The sequence below is a fragment of the Vigna unguiculata genome, chromosome 4, assembly GCF_004118075.2.
Source record: "Vigna unguiculata cultivar IT97K-499-35 chromosome 4, ASM411807v1, whole genome shotgun sequence".
Taxonomy (NCBI): Eukaryota; Viridiplantae; Streptophyta; class Magnoliopsida; order Fabales; family Fabaceae; genus Vigna; species Vigna unguiculata.
The window spans coordinates 24,579,755-24,594,022 of NC_040282.1; the positions used below are offsets into that span (position 1 = coordinate 24,579,755).

Below are 14,268 nucleotides of genomic sequence, written 5' to 3' on the forward strand. Positions count from 1 at the left end.
CCAACTCATTATCAATCATACTATAATTTTTTACTATAATTGTATAAATAACTTTTATTTACTACAATATAAAAATTTAATGTAATTTTCATGAATATTTTTTATCACCATCCAACATACATTGAAGTTCAAAAGATACAAGATATATATCAAAATTTTATTATTATGTTTATTATTTATTCTTTGCGTCATTTTGATCAAGTGATGTATTATAACTATTATTAGTGTATAAAAAAGAGATTCATTAGAATTTTAAAAATTGAAGTAAACAAACATTTAAAATATATTTTAATTTGAATATTTGTTTTCCTTTTATATTTTTTTTAAAAATATTTTTAAATTTTATCAACTAGATTTAATTCATGTTTGCAATTTGCAAATTTAATAAATGTTTTGGTTCTCATGAAATTTTGTTTGGTATTCTAATATAAATGTAAACAATTATAATTTATTTCAAAATATTTGATATTGAAGTAACAATCATCCTCTTATATTTGATAATATTATGTTTCCTTTACCATAATGTTTTTTATTTTATAAAAATTAATTAAAATTAATATTGAAGTCACTAACACAAAAAAGCCTTTTAACGTCTGATATTTTTGACCTTTGACGTCTGTCCAAACACCGACGTCGTTCTGGGTGACGTCAAAATAACGTCGAAAAACAAAGCAGATGTCACTTAACGTTGGGGCAATAGGGGTCTGACGTTATCCAATGTCTGGACCAAAAGCAGCAGACGTCAATTTTTGCGCTAAATGGAGCCAAAAAACATAGCAATTTTACTTTTGTTAGGCTCTGACAGACGTTAAATATCGTCGGTCATCATAAGCTCAAACGTTAAATAACGTCTGTCAGAGCACCACCAGACGTCAAACTGCTCTATTTTTAAAAAAAAAAAATGGTTGTTTTTACAACATTCCTACACCTAAAAATCAACAAATTTCCAGAACAGTTTCATAATAATTTCAGCACAATTCTGGAGTTACAGTTATATCTAATACAGTGGCGGACGTAGGAAGGGACAGGGGGGAGTCGTGGCTCCCCCAACCATTTTTTTTTAATTTTTTTTTTCTATATATTTAAAAAATAATTTTTATAAATTATTATTTTATTTATATTAATTGATTTTTATTTTATTTTATTTTCTATATATTTTAAAAAAAATATTTATATATTATTACTTTATTTATATATTATTATCTTATTTATATATTATTATCTTATTTATATTAATTTAGTTTGAAAAATCTTTTTTAAAATTTTAAAATTATGTTTTTTTTTCTAATATAATTTTTAAAATTTTTTTATTTGCTTTCTCTCTTCCGTGCTTTCATCTCTTTCTCCCATTTTATTTTCATCTCAATTTTCACCATCAATTTCTTATTATTTTCAAAATCAAATTGCACTACGACAAAATTGAAGAGTTAAGGAACATTTTGGACCGAACAATTTCTTCTTTTGAGTAAGTTCATCTTTTCCTTTCTATTTTTGAAGCAATATGTTTCTCTCTTGTATGTGGCTTTTCTACGCTCTAGGCATATCTCTATCTGTTAGAGATCATAAAATAAAATCATGCTTTAATTGTTGATCAAACTCTTCTTTGTGTAGATAGAGCTATTTTAGGCTTTGAAGTTGTGTAAGGGAAGAACAAGATTAGGAATATACTCTAAGGTAAGGGAAGCTAATCATTTAGAAGTTATTAATTTTCTTAAAATATTGAGTCTTGCTTTTAAGATTTAATTATTCATAATTTTATCTTTTTGTAAATAGGTGAGAGGTGAAAATTTTATATTAGAAAAATTATGATAAAGAGTAAAAGAATTGATTCTTTTTTCAAGAGGAAGGCTTGTGATGAAGATGAAAAAAATGCATCTACATCATCTAAAATTGAGAAACTTCATGAGAATCCAAATATTGAAGTAAACGAAAAACAACTCTCTAAGGTTCCTAAAGTTACATATAATGAATTTGAAAATACTTTAGAACGTGATCTGGGAAAGCGTCTTCAAATTTGGCAATAACCACCAAATTAAATTGATGAGGTACGAAGGACTTATCTAAAATGGGATCCATATCAAATGTGTCTAGAAAATTATCCATTGTTATATTGTTTAGATTCTATTGTCATGAGTGCTTATTTTGAATAAAAAAAATAATGTAAAGAAATTGATTTTTTTTAATTAAAAGAAATTAATTTTTTTTAATTAAAAAAATAATTTATATATAACAAATATAATTTGGCGCCCCTAGAATTTTTGGTCAAGTTCCGCCACTGATCTAATAACACTTAAGTTTCAACATATATTCTAAACTAATATAAATAACACCAAACTAAAAGTTTCAAAACTAATATATTCTAATTCTTGTGGTATGAACTCCATCTTTCTAATAGATATGCTGCCCACTCCTATCTTAATGTGTGGATAGTGTCATCTTGTAGAGGTGATGGATTCTTGAACCGCTGAAAAAGTAATAAAAATAATAATACTAATAATAATACTAATAATAATGCTAATAATAATAATGATAATGATAATAATAATAATAATAATAATAATAATAATAATAATAATAATAATAATAATAATAATAATAATGATAATGAAGTTGATAATGATAATAATTTCAATTTCATTTTAACATAATTTCCATTATTTACATTTAAATTTATATCACATTTATCCTTTACGGTAAAATGATAGTCATCTAATTTTATCCATTAAAACATTTTTTTAAATTTTTCTTAAACATCACATCATTTTAATTTATTTAACTTAATAAAACATAAAATTAATTTTAATTTTAATTTTTTACGGGTAAAGGATATATGCAGATATGGATATATAATATCCGCACGTAATCCATTTATAAATGAGTATTAAAATACTCGTAGGTAACAAATACCCACAGGCCAACCCACAGTCAACCTGTATGCAACCCAATTGTCTGATGGGCCAAACGAACTGAATTGATACAGGTTGACAAGTTCAATATCCTAACCCAGATCATCTTTCTACACACGGGTTGACGGACCAATCCATTGAACTTAGCCTGTTTTGCCACCCCTCCAATTCTATCACCTCATTTAATTACGTTTTTGCATCACAATCATCAAAACCTAAACACATTAATAGGATATATTAAGCATTTATAAACCATAGGGATCTAGAGAAAACAAATTTGCATCGTTACCAAGGAAGACAAAAATGTGTGGTGTATCGGTGTCCAGTAGGTAAATAAATCATTTAAATCCGGTAAATGTGTGGCTGGTACATCCGGATTTACGTGTTTATTAGATTTCGAAATCTAATTATCTAAAACTATAGATATTTATCGGATTTTGAAATCCAATTTTATCTGTGTATTAGATTTTGAAATATGGTTATGTGAAGTTGTGGTCACGCGATTTTGAAATCCAATTTTATTTGCAAAAGAAAGCCCAAAGCCACAACCACCTACTAGGGATATTGAAATCAAAAAGGTTACCTCAAATTTTGAAAAATAATAATAATACAATGCATATGTATATCTACAGATTAACTCAACAAATTGAAATGCAGCAAAACATCAATACATTATTTATACATATGTTGCCAGAAATTAATATACATTAGTTTTGTTTCCTTTGAAATTTTAAATTTCTGAATCCTCCCTTGTGTTGGCCCATACATAAATCTTCATAAATTGTATCTCTAGTCACCATAGTTGCTGAAAGAAAAAATTATATTTCTTGACTCATATCCGAAGAACTAGGAAGTTCAGATACTTTAACAAATGGTAAAGGATATATGGTCTTTTTTTCCGTAAAAGGAAGTGTTAGTGTATGGCCGGGTACAGCAAGGGGAAAATGGCCGGGATCATCCCGGCCCAAGTATGAACATCCTCACACTCTGGCCCAACCACAGGGGCTTGGATCCAGCGCAACGCTGGCAGCCCAATAAGCGCAGTGGCCGGGTACTTCTCGACCCTCTTGGCCGAGTACATCCCGGCCCAAGGGGTGGCAGGTGGAACATGTGGTTATGACGCAGAGGCACAGAGGGGCAACGCGCAATCAAACCCTAAAAGGGAAGGAGTTGATATTTGAAAAGCACAGACGGCCAAACCCCAAAAAGGAAGGAGTTGATATTTGAGAAGTACAGACGGCCAAACCCCAAGAAGGAAGGAGTGGATCTTTAACAAAAGTACAGACGGACAAACCTTAGAATGGAAAGAGCTGATCTTTATCAAAGACACAAAAGGCAATTTCAGCCAATAAGGAAAGAACCGATACGTGCAACCTCAGTTAGAAAGGGAAAGAATCGATCCTCGAATACAAACGACCCATAAATATTAATAACAGGTCCATTAAGAAATTAGTATAAATTAAGGCCTAGTGAACAGGTAAAGGTACGCTTTTCTCACTAACCACTTACACCTCATATCAATCACTTTCTGACTTGAGCGTCGGGGTGCCTGCAGGTACCCCCCATCCCCAGAGTGCAGACGACAGGGAGATCCAGAAGGAGTCTAGGGCGGAACAGGAGAAGAGGGTTCTTGAGATCGTCTGGTTCTGCACTCAAATAGTATTGATCAGGTACAATTGGCGCCCACCGTGGGGCCAGACAATTCTCAAGCAGGATGGTGTCGATAAGAGCAGCAGTCGATCAAAATTCAGTAGCAGCGAAGATGCAACGAGAGATGAACCGCCAGTTGGAGGAATTAAGGCGCAAGAATGAAGAAGAGTTAAACGCCCTAAGGGAGGAGAATCAGCGGATGCGAGTGCAAATTGAGCAGAATGCCCCACAAAGGGAGGAATCCCATAGCAATGAAGAAGGAGGGGACGGTACCGGGCGAGACGAGTCTCGAGTACAAACCACCACCAAGCAAACAGAAGCAAGGCCCAGAGAAGCCAGACGCCACTCCTTCATGGACGGGATCATGGAAGTGGAACTTCCCGCACGCTGGAAGGGGTTAACTATGAGCCAGTACGATGGCACTACTAATCCGGAGGAGCGCGTGGACATCTTCACCACCCAGGCAGGATTGTATACTTCGGATGATGCAATCCTCTGTCGTGTTTTCCCAACATCCCTAAAAGGGCCTGAACTCAATTGGTTCACACGATTACCACTCAACTCTATCGATTGTTTCGATACGTTGGCCACCCGTTTTGGCATACAGTTCGCCACCAGTAAGCCACACCATCTTACTTCTCTGGCATTGGTAAATATACGACAGGAAAAAGGAGAGTCTCTGCAGGAATTTATGGAACGATTTGGGAAGATATCCTTGAATATCTCTAATTTGAATCCTGAGGTCACCATGCACCACCTCATAACAGCATTAAAGCCTGGCCCTTTCGTTAACAGTCTATGCAAGAAGCCCGTGAACAATCTGGATGAGCTTCGGACCAGGGCCACCAAATTCATGCAGATGGAGGAACTGAAAGAATTCCGCAATACAACTCGACCAAACGCATAGGAGAAGAGGCACCATGATAGAGAGCGAACGTTAGCACCCCGATCCGGCCACAGGTTCAAAGACTCTAGGCAGCCGAAGTACAGCAGGTACACACACCTTGTGTCCAATAGAGCCAGAATTCTGGAGGAAGCACTGAACACCGATCTAATAACAGCCCCTCGAAGGGCTCCGACTCCCCCGAACGCCAATACCACCAAGCATTGCCGGTATCACCAAAATTATGGGCATACAACGGAAGAATGTTTTACCTTGAAAGACAAAATCGAGGAACTGATACAGGTGGGACACCTAAGAAGATTCGTAAAACGGGAAGGCGGGGGATTCTCTTCCAGGGGAGAACGAGAAAAATGCTACGAACAACCACGAAGGACATCAGGATACCGAGAGAGGGAAGGAGAAGGCACCCGAAAAGGGGCTGAACCCAAAAAAGATTATGAGCGGGATAGGAGAGAAAGACCGCTGAGAGGAATAATTAATTACATTTTAGGAGGCTTCGTAGGAGGTGGAGCCACTACGTCCGCAAGAAAGAAGTACGTACAAGCAATTCAGAGCGTCAATGCCGTAACAGTGTGTCCCAGGCAGCACATGCCACCCATCACGTTTCGAGACGATGATTTCCAAGCGATCGACCCCCAACATGACGACCCAATGGTGATATCAGTAGAGATCGAGGACTTCGCGGTCAGAAAAACCCTGGTGGACCCGGGTAGTTCGGTGGACATCCTATACTGGGACACTCTCAGAAAGCTGAAAATTCCAGAAGGGGAGATCCAAGAATACTCAGAACCAATCGAAAGCACAGAAGAATTCCATTTTGATGAGCATCGGTACACCCATGTCAGCAGGACACTTGTAAAGACCTTCGAGATGCGGGAAGTATTATAACGGAACGTTTATTTGTTCGCCTGGAGCGCGGCCGACATGCCAGGCATTGACCCAAGAGTAGCCAGTCACAAATTGTCTATTTTTCGGGAAGCTCGGCCCGTCGCTCAGAAGAGAAGAAAGATGGGGGGAGAAAAAAGTGAGGCAGCCAAAGCGGAAGTACAAAAGTTAATTTCGACAGGCTTCATCAAGGAAGCCACCTACACGACCTGACTAGCCAACGTAGTGTTGGTAAAAAAGGCGAATGGCAAATGGCGAATGTGTACAGACTACACCAACCTCAACAAGGCGTGCCCTAAAGACACGTACCCTCTCCCAAGCATCGACAGATTGGTAGACGGTGCAGTTGGACACAAGGTGCTTAGTTTCTTGGATGCATACTCTGGGTACAATCAGATCCCAATGTATCCTCCTGATAAAGAAAAAATGGCGTTCATCACGGAAGAAGCTAACTTCTACTATGAAGTCATGTCTTTTGGCCTAAAAAATGCTGGAGCCATATACCAGCGGCTGATGGACAAGGTGTTTCATCATCTCATCGGAAAAGTGTATGGAAGTCTACGTTGACGACATGGTAGTCATGTCAGATTCACTCGAACAACACGTCAAAGATTTGGACGAGGTCTTGGCGGCCATACGAAAGTAGGACATGAGATTGAATCCAAAAAAGTGTGTTTTCGGGGTTGCAGGCAGAAAATTCCTAGGTTTCATGTTAACCCACAGGGGAATAGAGGCCAACCCCGACAAGTGCCAAGCAGTTGTTAACATGAGAAGTCCAACCAACATCAAGGAGATACAGAGATTGGTAAGGAGGCTAACTACATTATCACGTTTTGTGCCTAAATTAGTAGAAAGAATCCAATCGATGCTCATGCTCATAAAAAAAGCGCAAAAATTCGTATGGGATGAGGCTTGCGAGCAATCTTTTCAAGCGTTGAAGGAGTATTTGTCTTCTCCCCCAGTACTACAGAAGCCTAGCAAGGAAAAACCCCTGTTAGTATATCTAGCCATCTCTACCAATGTTGTTAGGGCGACCAATATACAAGATCAGGTGGGCGACCAGCGACCTACTTTATCAGCAAAGCCCTACACGATGCAAAATTGCGGTACCAGACGGTGGAAAAGGTAATCCTAGCACTTGTGATAACAACCAGACGATTGCGACCATACTTCCAAGGGAACGAGGTAATAGTCAAATCTGACTACCCAATACACAAAGTATTGAGGCGACCCGACCTCGTCGGCCGAATGGTTGGATGGTTCGTAGAACTATCTGAGTATCATCTTCGATGTGAAGCCTGAGGACCGATTAAGGGACAATGCCTGACAGATTTTGTCAACGAATTAACAGGAGATCCTAACGTACGCGAGGAAGGTTGGATCCTGTCAGTGGATGGCTCCTCCAGCGCGAAAGGCGGGGGCGCTGGAATTTTTTGCAAGGACCAAATGATTTGCTACTCGAGCAAGCCTTGCGCTTTGGTTTTAAACCCTCTAACAATCAAGCAAAATATGAGCCATTAATAGCAGGGTTGACCCTCGCAGCAGACATGGGAGCAGATACGGTGACATGTCGAATTGATTCTCAGCTGATAGTAGGACACTTGGACGACACTTTCCAGGTAAATGACCCCCTCCTATTATGATATTATCACGTTATGCAGGACATGTTGAACAGATTCAGAACAACCAGCGTAAAGCATGTTGATAGATCCTAGAATTCCAGAGCCGACTTGTTCTCGAAGTTGGCGACTACCAAAGTAAAGGGGCAACATCATACAGTGATCCATGCCACGCTTGACCGTCCTACTATAACCTTGGCAGAATGCAATGCTATTGAGACAGTTGTACCAGAGGAGGAAGAGTGGATGGCTCATATTATACAGTTCATTCAACATGGTGACACAGACGGAATTGATGATCCTATCATGCGTAGAAAAGCTTCTCGATTCACTTTGGTTGGTGGAGAATTGTACAAATGAGGCTTCTCCAACCCTCTGTTAAAATGCGTCACAAACCGCCAAGCCCAATATATTATGGAGGAGTTGCACACGGGGATTTGTGGCTTACATTCAGGATCTCAAACCATGGCAGCTCGGGTGTTACGAGTAGGCTACTATTGGCCGACTGTAAAATAAGACTGCGCAAAGTACGTAAGGAAGTGCGCCCAGTGTCAACAACACGGTAACATGATACATCTCAAGTCAGAGGAGTTGCATGGTATTAGCTCCCCTTGGCCTTTCGCCAAGTGGGGCATGGATATTTTAGGGCCCTTCAGCCCAGGGAAAGGTCAGGTAAAGTTCCTATCGGTAGCTATAGACTACTTCACTAAGTGGATTGAGGTAGAGCCACTGGCCTTGATCACGGCCCAACAGGTACAGAAATTTGTCTGGAAAAATATAGTGTGCAGGTTTGGCATACCAAGCATCGTCATAACAGATAATGGTAGACAGTTCATCGACAAGGGGCTAGCCGAGTTCTATAAGGGACTCCATATACAACATATTACCAGCTCGGTCGAGCACCCACAAACAAATGGGCAAGCCGAAGCAGCAAACAAGGTCATACTGCGAGAACTTAAGAAGAGGTTGGGAGATGCCAAAGGAAGGTGGGCTGACAAGTTATTAGAGGTCCTATGGGCATATCGCTGCACCCCGTAGTCAGCAACACAGGAGACACCTTACTGCTTAGCCTATGGAGTAGACGCAATGATCCCGGTCGAGATTGGAGAGCCCTCTTTACGACGTCATCTGTTCAACACGCGTCTTAATGAAGAAAGTATGCTAACAAGCCTAGACCTAGTTCAAGAGCTCCGAGATCAAGTGCGCATTCGGGAAAAGGCATCCAAACTAAGGGCCCAACGTCGCTATAATACCAAAGTCAAATCCTGATCTTTTCACCGGTGAGATCTAGTATGGCGTATGGCAAGTGCCACCCAGAAGCATGAAGGGATGTTCTCGCCCAATTGGGAAGGGCCATTCCAAGTCAACGAAGCTGTGGGAAACGGCGCATACAGGTTGGAGCACCTATCTGGTGCCCCTGTCCCAGCCACCTGGAACGCCTCACATCTCAAGTTTTATTACAGTTAGTTTGTCAAACATTTATTTTTCAGACTCTTTTGTAATTTCGATTGCGCAATAAATGATGTACTCTTTCCTATCTTGATCTTTTTTCCGTAAGGAGGGTTTTTGGTCAAGAATATTTTAACGAGGCATCATAGCCATAAATAAAGCATGATTATTTCATTATTATCCTATAATTACTTTATCTATTGTCAACACACATATATATCCCGATCAAGCACAACAAACAGTTAAAATTTCGCACTCTCTCATGGAAAAGGAAGCTTCATCGAACTAGATGATCCCCCCATATCTATACCAATGGGAAAGGAAGCTTCATCGCCCTAGATGATCCCCCCATACACAACCATACAAAAACTTAAGGAGCAGACGACCTAAAGGAAAACACCATCCTGGCCAGAAGTGGCCGTGTACATCCCGGCCAGGAGCGGCCGAGTACATCCCGGCTAGAGGTGGCCTGCCACATCATGGCCAGAAGTGGCCGAGTACATCTCACCTTCACCTGCAAATACAAATGGCTAGCAACATACAAAGAGGCACAAGCAGCAGATGCAAACATAAAAATCTAAAGAAGAAAGTTCAAAGCATGGCATCCAAACATACAATGTGTGTTAATACATGTCCAACAGGTAGTAAACCAAAGCTCGACAAATAGTTTCTAAAACTAGAAAATACAAAACAACATGTCAATCCTCGGGGGAAGCAGTAGGTTTCTGTTGCCCAGCAACAGGGATGTCCTCCACAGCCATGACGGATCCTTCGTACACATCCTCATCAATATTAAAACGCCCATCTCCCACATCAAAGTTAAAATAGTGAGTAGCCTAGCGCAGGGCCTTGTGGAAACCCTCCTCATGTTGGGACATCACGTACCCCTCCAACTGGTAAATCCGGCCAGCTTTCTCAACGTTATCCCTTTTCTCGGCCGCCAACTCCTCCTCTTGACGCTCCAGGGCCGCTTGGGAATCCTCATCATTTTTCTCAAAATCCCTGCAGTGCGCTTTCAAGACATTATGCTCTGCTAGCAGCTGTGATCGCTCATTTTTCACACTTCCCAACTGAAGTGAAACCTCTTGCCTCCTGTTATTGGCCTCAACCAATTCCCTCTGTAGACTCTCTATCTCAGCAGCCAGTTTGCTTGTCTCTGGTAGTTGGCTTAGCACTGTGTTCAGATGGCGACCCATCACCATTGCCCTAGCAAGAAATTCATTCAGTGCATACAGCACAATCTCAGGGCGCATGGCTGAAACAATCTCAGCCTCCTTCGACGATAAGGAAAACCTCTATGCCTTGGTTGATTTTGAGTTGCGCATCAAACATTGCAGACAAAGAGTCAGTCGCACTATCAGTAGAGGAAGTACCTCGAGACTTCTTGGGGGAGGATGACCGGGGAGTACTCGGCCTTACGGTACGATCCCTACACTTGCTTTTCTTCTTCTCCACAGTAGGAGGCATCAGGTCGCCCTTCTGGGAAGTCATCTCCGCAGGACCACGACCAACACTCTCACCCCGCTTCCTCTTCTCCTCCTCTAGCTTTTTCCTCCTCAGTTCCAGAAACACTTCTTTACCAGAGGGACCAGCAATAGCCATGATATCTGCAAAAAGAAATAAGTGTTAGTCCAAACATACCAGACGCATATCTATGGGGAGTCAGACGAACATACATACTGAAAAGGTCATCGCGCGAATGAGAGGAACTAAACACACCAATAATTTTCTTGGAGGAGAGTTTCTTGGGCAATTGGTCCAAATAAGACAGCACACACAGGTCCTCCTGGGCAAGGGATGTTCTCGGCCAGTAGAACGGGAATTTGGGCTCGCCATTTTCAAAATAAAAATATCCAGCCCCAGCGGACCGGATGACTACCTTAAAGAAACCAGTCTTAAACCTTTTAAAAGATTGCGTATAAGACGCAAGTAGACACTGGTGGCTTTGACCCACTAGAGACAACCAACTAACCAGCTCCCCCAGACGCGTACAGTAGTACTGCAAGAAAACTTGCGGGGAGGGCCTCAAATGCTGAAAAGTGTTCACATTTTTCAAAGTTAATCTTTCATGAAACAATCTTTTATTACTCAAAATTAAAGAAATTTTTGTTCTTCCAAGTTATTAATTATAAAGAAAGTAATTATTTTTTTTGTCTCAATGCACTATCATATATAGTTGTGCATTAGGTCATTTTTAACTTAGCTTCTTGAAGAAGCTTTTACAACTTGGAATATCTATTTTCAACATGTTTAGTTTCCTAATTTTGACAACATTAATTATGAATAACTTTTTACTTTGCATGTTCCCACAAAAAATTGGTGTTGGAAAGAATATCAAGAACTTATCTCTGATTATGAATAAGAGTTATACCAATAACTGCAAATAATTTTTTTTCACTTTTCAAGAATTAGTTTACCTATTCTTAGATGTTTGCATTAATAATTATTAAAACTTTAAATATCAAAACTACGAATGATGTTTTGTGCCACTCAATGCACCTCCAAACATTGCAGTGTTATCTACATATCTACCAAATCCATCCAAATACTTTAAATATTTCTACAACCTAATTGATTTAATGTATTATAACTTATAATTAATATTAATTTAATTTTTTTAATTCAATCTCTTTATAAACATTTCAAAACCTCTCAATTTGCCATAATTACTTCTCATCTTCTACCATCACCTAATGTACATTTAATTATTGAATTAGCAGTCTATAATGTCCATGGTTGGAATTTGAATTTTAAATAAATGAATTCGAAATTGAAACTTACTATTTTTACATTTTTTTATATATAATAGATTAATAAATGGAAATGTTGTTGCATATCATAATTTGGTTTTTGAGTATACAATATTTTTATTGAGTTTTAATTTAAATAGGACTCTCTAAATTTAAATTGTTTAAAAAAAATTTAATTTCTTATATTTAAAATTATTAAAAAAAATCCATATATTTGATTTTCAATAAAAAATTAATATATTTCACACCATCTGTCCTAATTATTATTAACATAATTACTATTACTATTATCATAACTATAATTCTCTCAAATAATTATATAACTATAATTCTCTCAAATAATTATATTTCATTTTAACATTTTTTTAAATGTTAATGTTATTATTACTATCGATATTGTTATTATAATTATAACATTCTATTCTATTCTATTATATTTTAATTTATTTCTTTAATTATTTTTCAATCATTAATATTAATATTATAATTATTACTATTATTAATTAATCAATTATTATATATTTTAATTAATTATTATTATCATTAATGTTAAAAATATTAATTTTGTTTAATATTATCATTTAAATTAATAATTATATTTTAATCAATTATTATTTTATTATTATTATTGTTTACTTATGAATTTTACATTTGGATTTACTCTAAATTAAAATCTTTTATTACACTTTATTATTTTATTAACAGAATTTGTTGTAATATTAAATTAATTTTTAATTATGATAATGTCATGTTATTTTAATCACAAAAAATTTGTAAAATCTTATTTTTAAATATAATATGTAAATATTTATTAATAATTATAAACAATAACTTTTATAGTGAACATTCATAAATACTTGCTATGTTTGTTATTAAATTTTAAATATATGAAAAAAATAGTTATTTTTTTTCATAAAATATAAAATATCTAAATTTGTTATATATTTATAAAATCGTAATTAATATTTTTTATTTCAATTGTAATTATTACTTTTTTTAAATTATTTTTAAAATATTATTTGTAATATTTTTTATTTTAAATTATAAGTTTTTATTTGATTTTAATTTTAGAATATTATTTAAAAAGTTTTTAAATATTATTTATAATATTAATATTAATAGCGAATGACATGTAATCCTATATTTTATTAATTTTTTCTTGAAAATTCACTCCATTATACTTTTGCTTATTTTAGTGTATTAATTAATTTGACATACTGAATTTTTTAATCTGTTTAACTAAATAAAACCAAAGAGCCTCTGCGAAGTTTTTACTTACTCATTTGCAAACTTATCTCTTAAAAGAATTTATCTTTTGATTTTTCAAAGCATTTATACAAAGGTAACACTATCATACCACCAATTCATATCCTTTTTTGCCTTAATCTTATTGGAAAAATAAAAGAGGAATGAATGAAAAACTAAAAATCACTTTGAATTACCAAAACATCTCATCGTATACAAGACATTAAAAAAATCTTAACCGATGATGATGACAGGTATACAAAATTATAACTCGCAACTTTTTAAAAAATAATATTTTTATTTATATAAATTACACATACCACTCTCTCACACAAACAGAATAATTAAATATTTTTTCACACATATATATATATATATATATATATAATAATTCAACGTATAATTAATTTTTTTTTGTATATTTTTGAAGTCAACATTTTAAAATTGGTTTATCTTTTGTAGTCTTTGATAGTTTACTATTTATATTTTTTTATCGTCTAACATTTTATCTTTTCAGAATCTCTTATTTACATTTATTTCAATTTTTTTTGTCATCTAACTTTTATATTTTTAAATAGTGTAATCAACAATTTTTATATTCTTCATCATTTTTGTTATTTTTGGAAATCTAACATTTATGTTTTTCTACACTGTGTGTAAGGTTCCATTTAATTATTACGCGAAATTAAAGGAAACGTCCCACAAAATAGTACTGTAGCGTAGTCCTGGGGTCCTTAACACAACCCCTACAACCTGGGCACATCACGATACCAACGGAAACCAAATACAAGTCTAGCAGAAGAGAAAAGAGTAGCAAGGCGTAAAACAATACATGGGCCATAGCCCTAACGAAAACCATG

The 14,268-nt window shown here is 36.3% G+C and overlaps 1 protein-coding gene across 1 annotated transcript; it reads left to right on the plus strand.

Annotated features, from left to right (window-relative positions):
* The first annotated feature begins 4,620 nt into the window (after positions 1 to 4,620).
* On the plus strand, positions 4,621 to 6,348 carry LOC114180626. Its single transcript, XM_028066929.1, has 2 exons — positions 4,621 to 5,367; positions 5,464 to 6,348. Exons 1-2 carry the CDS (start codon positions 4,621 to 4,623, stop codon positions 6,346 to 6,348), a joined length of 1,632 nt encoding a protein of 543 aa, XP_027922730.1.
* Positions 6,349 to 14,268: the final 7,920 nt, after the last annotated feature.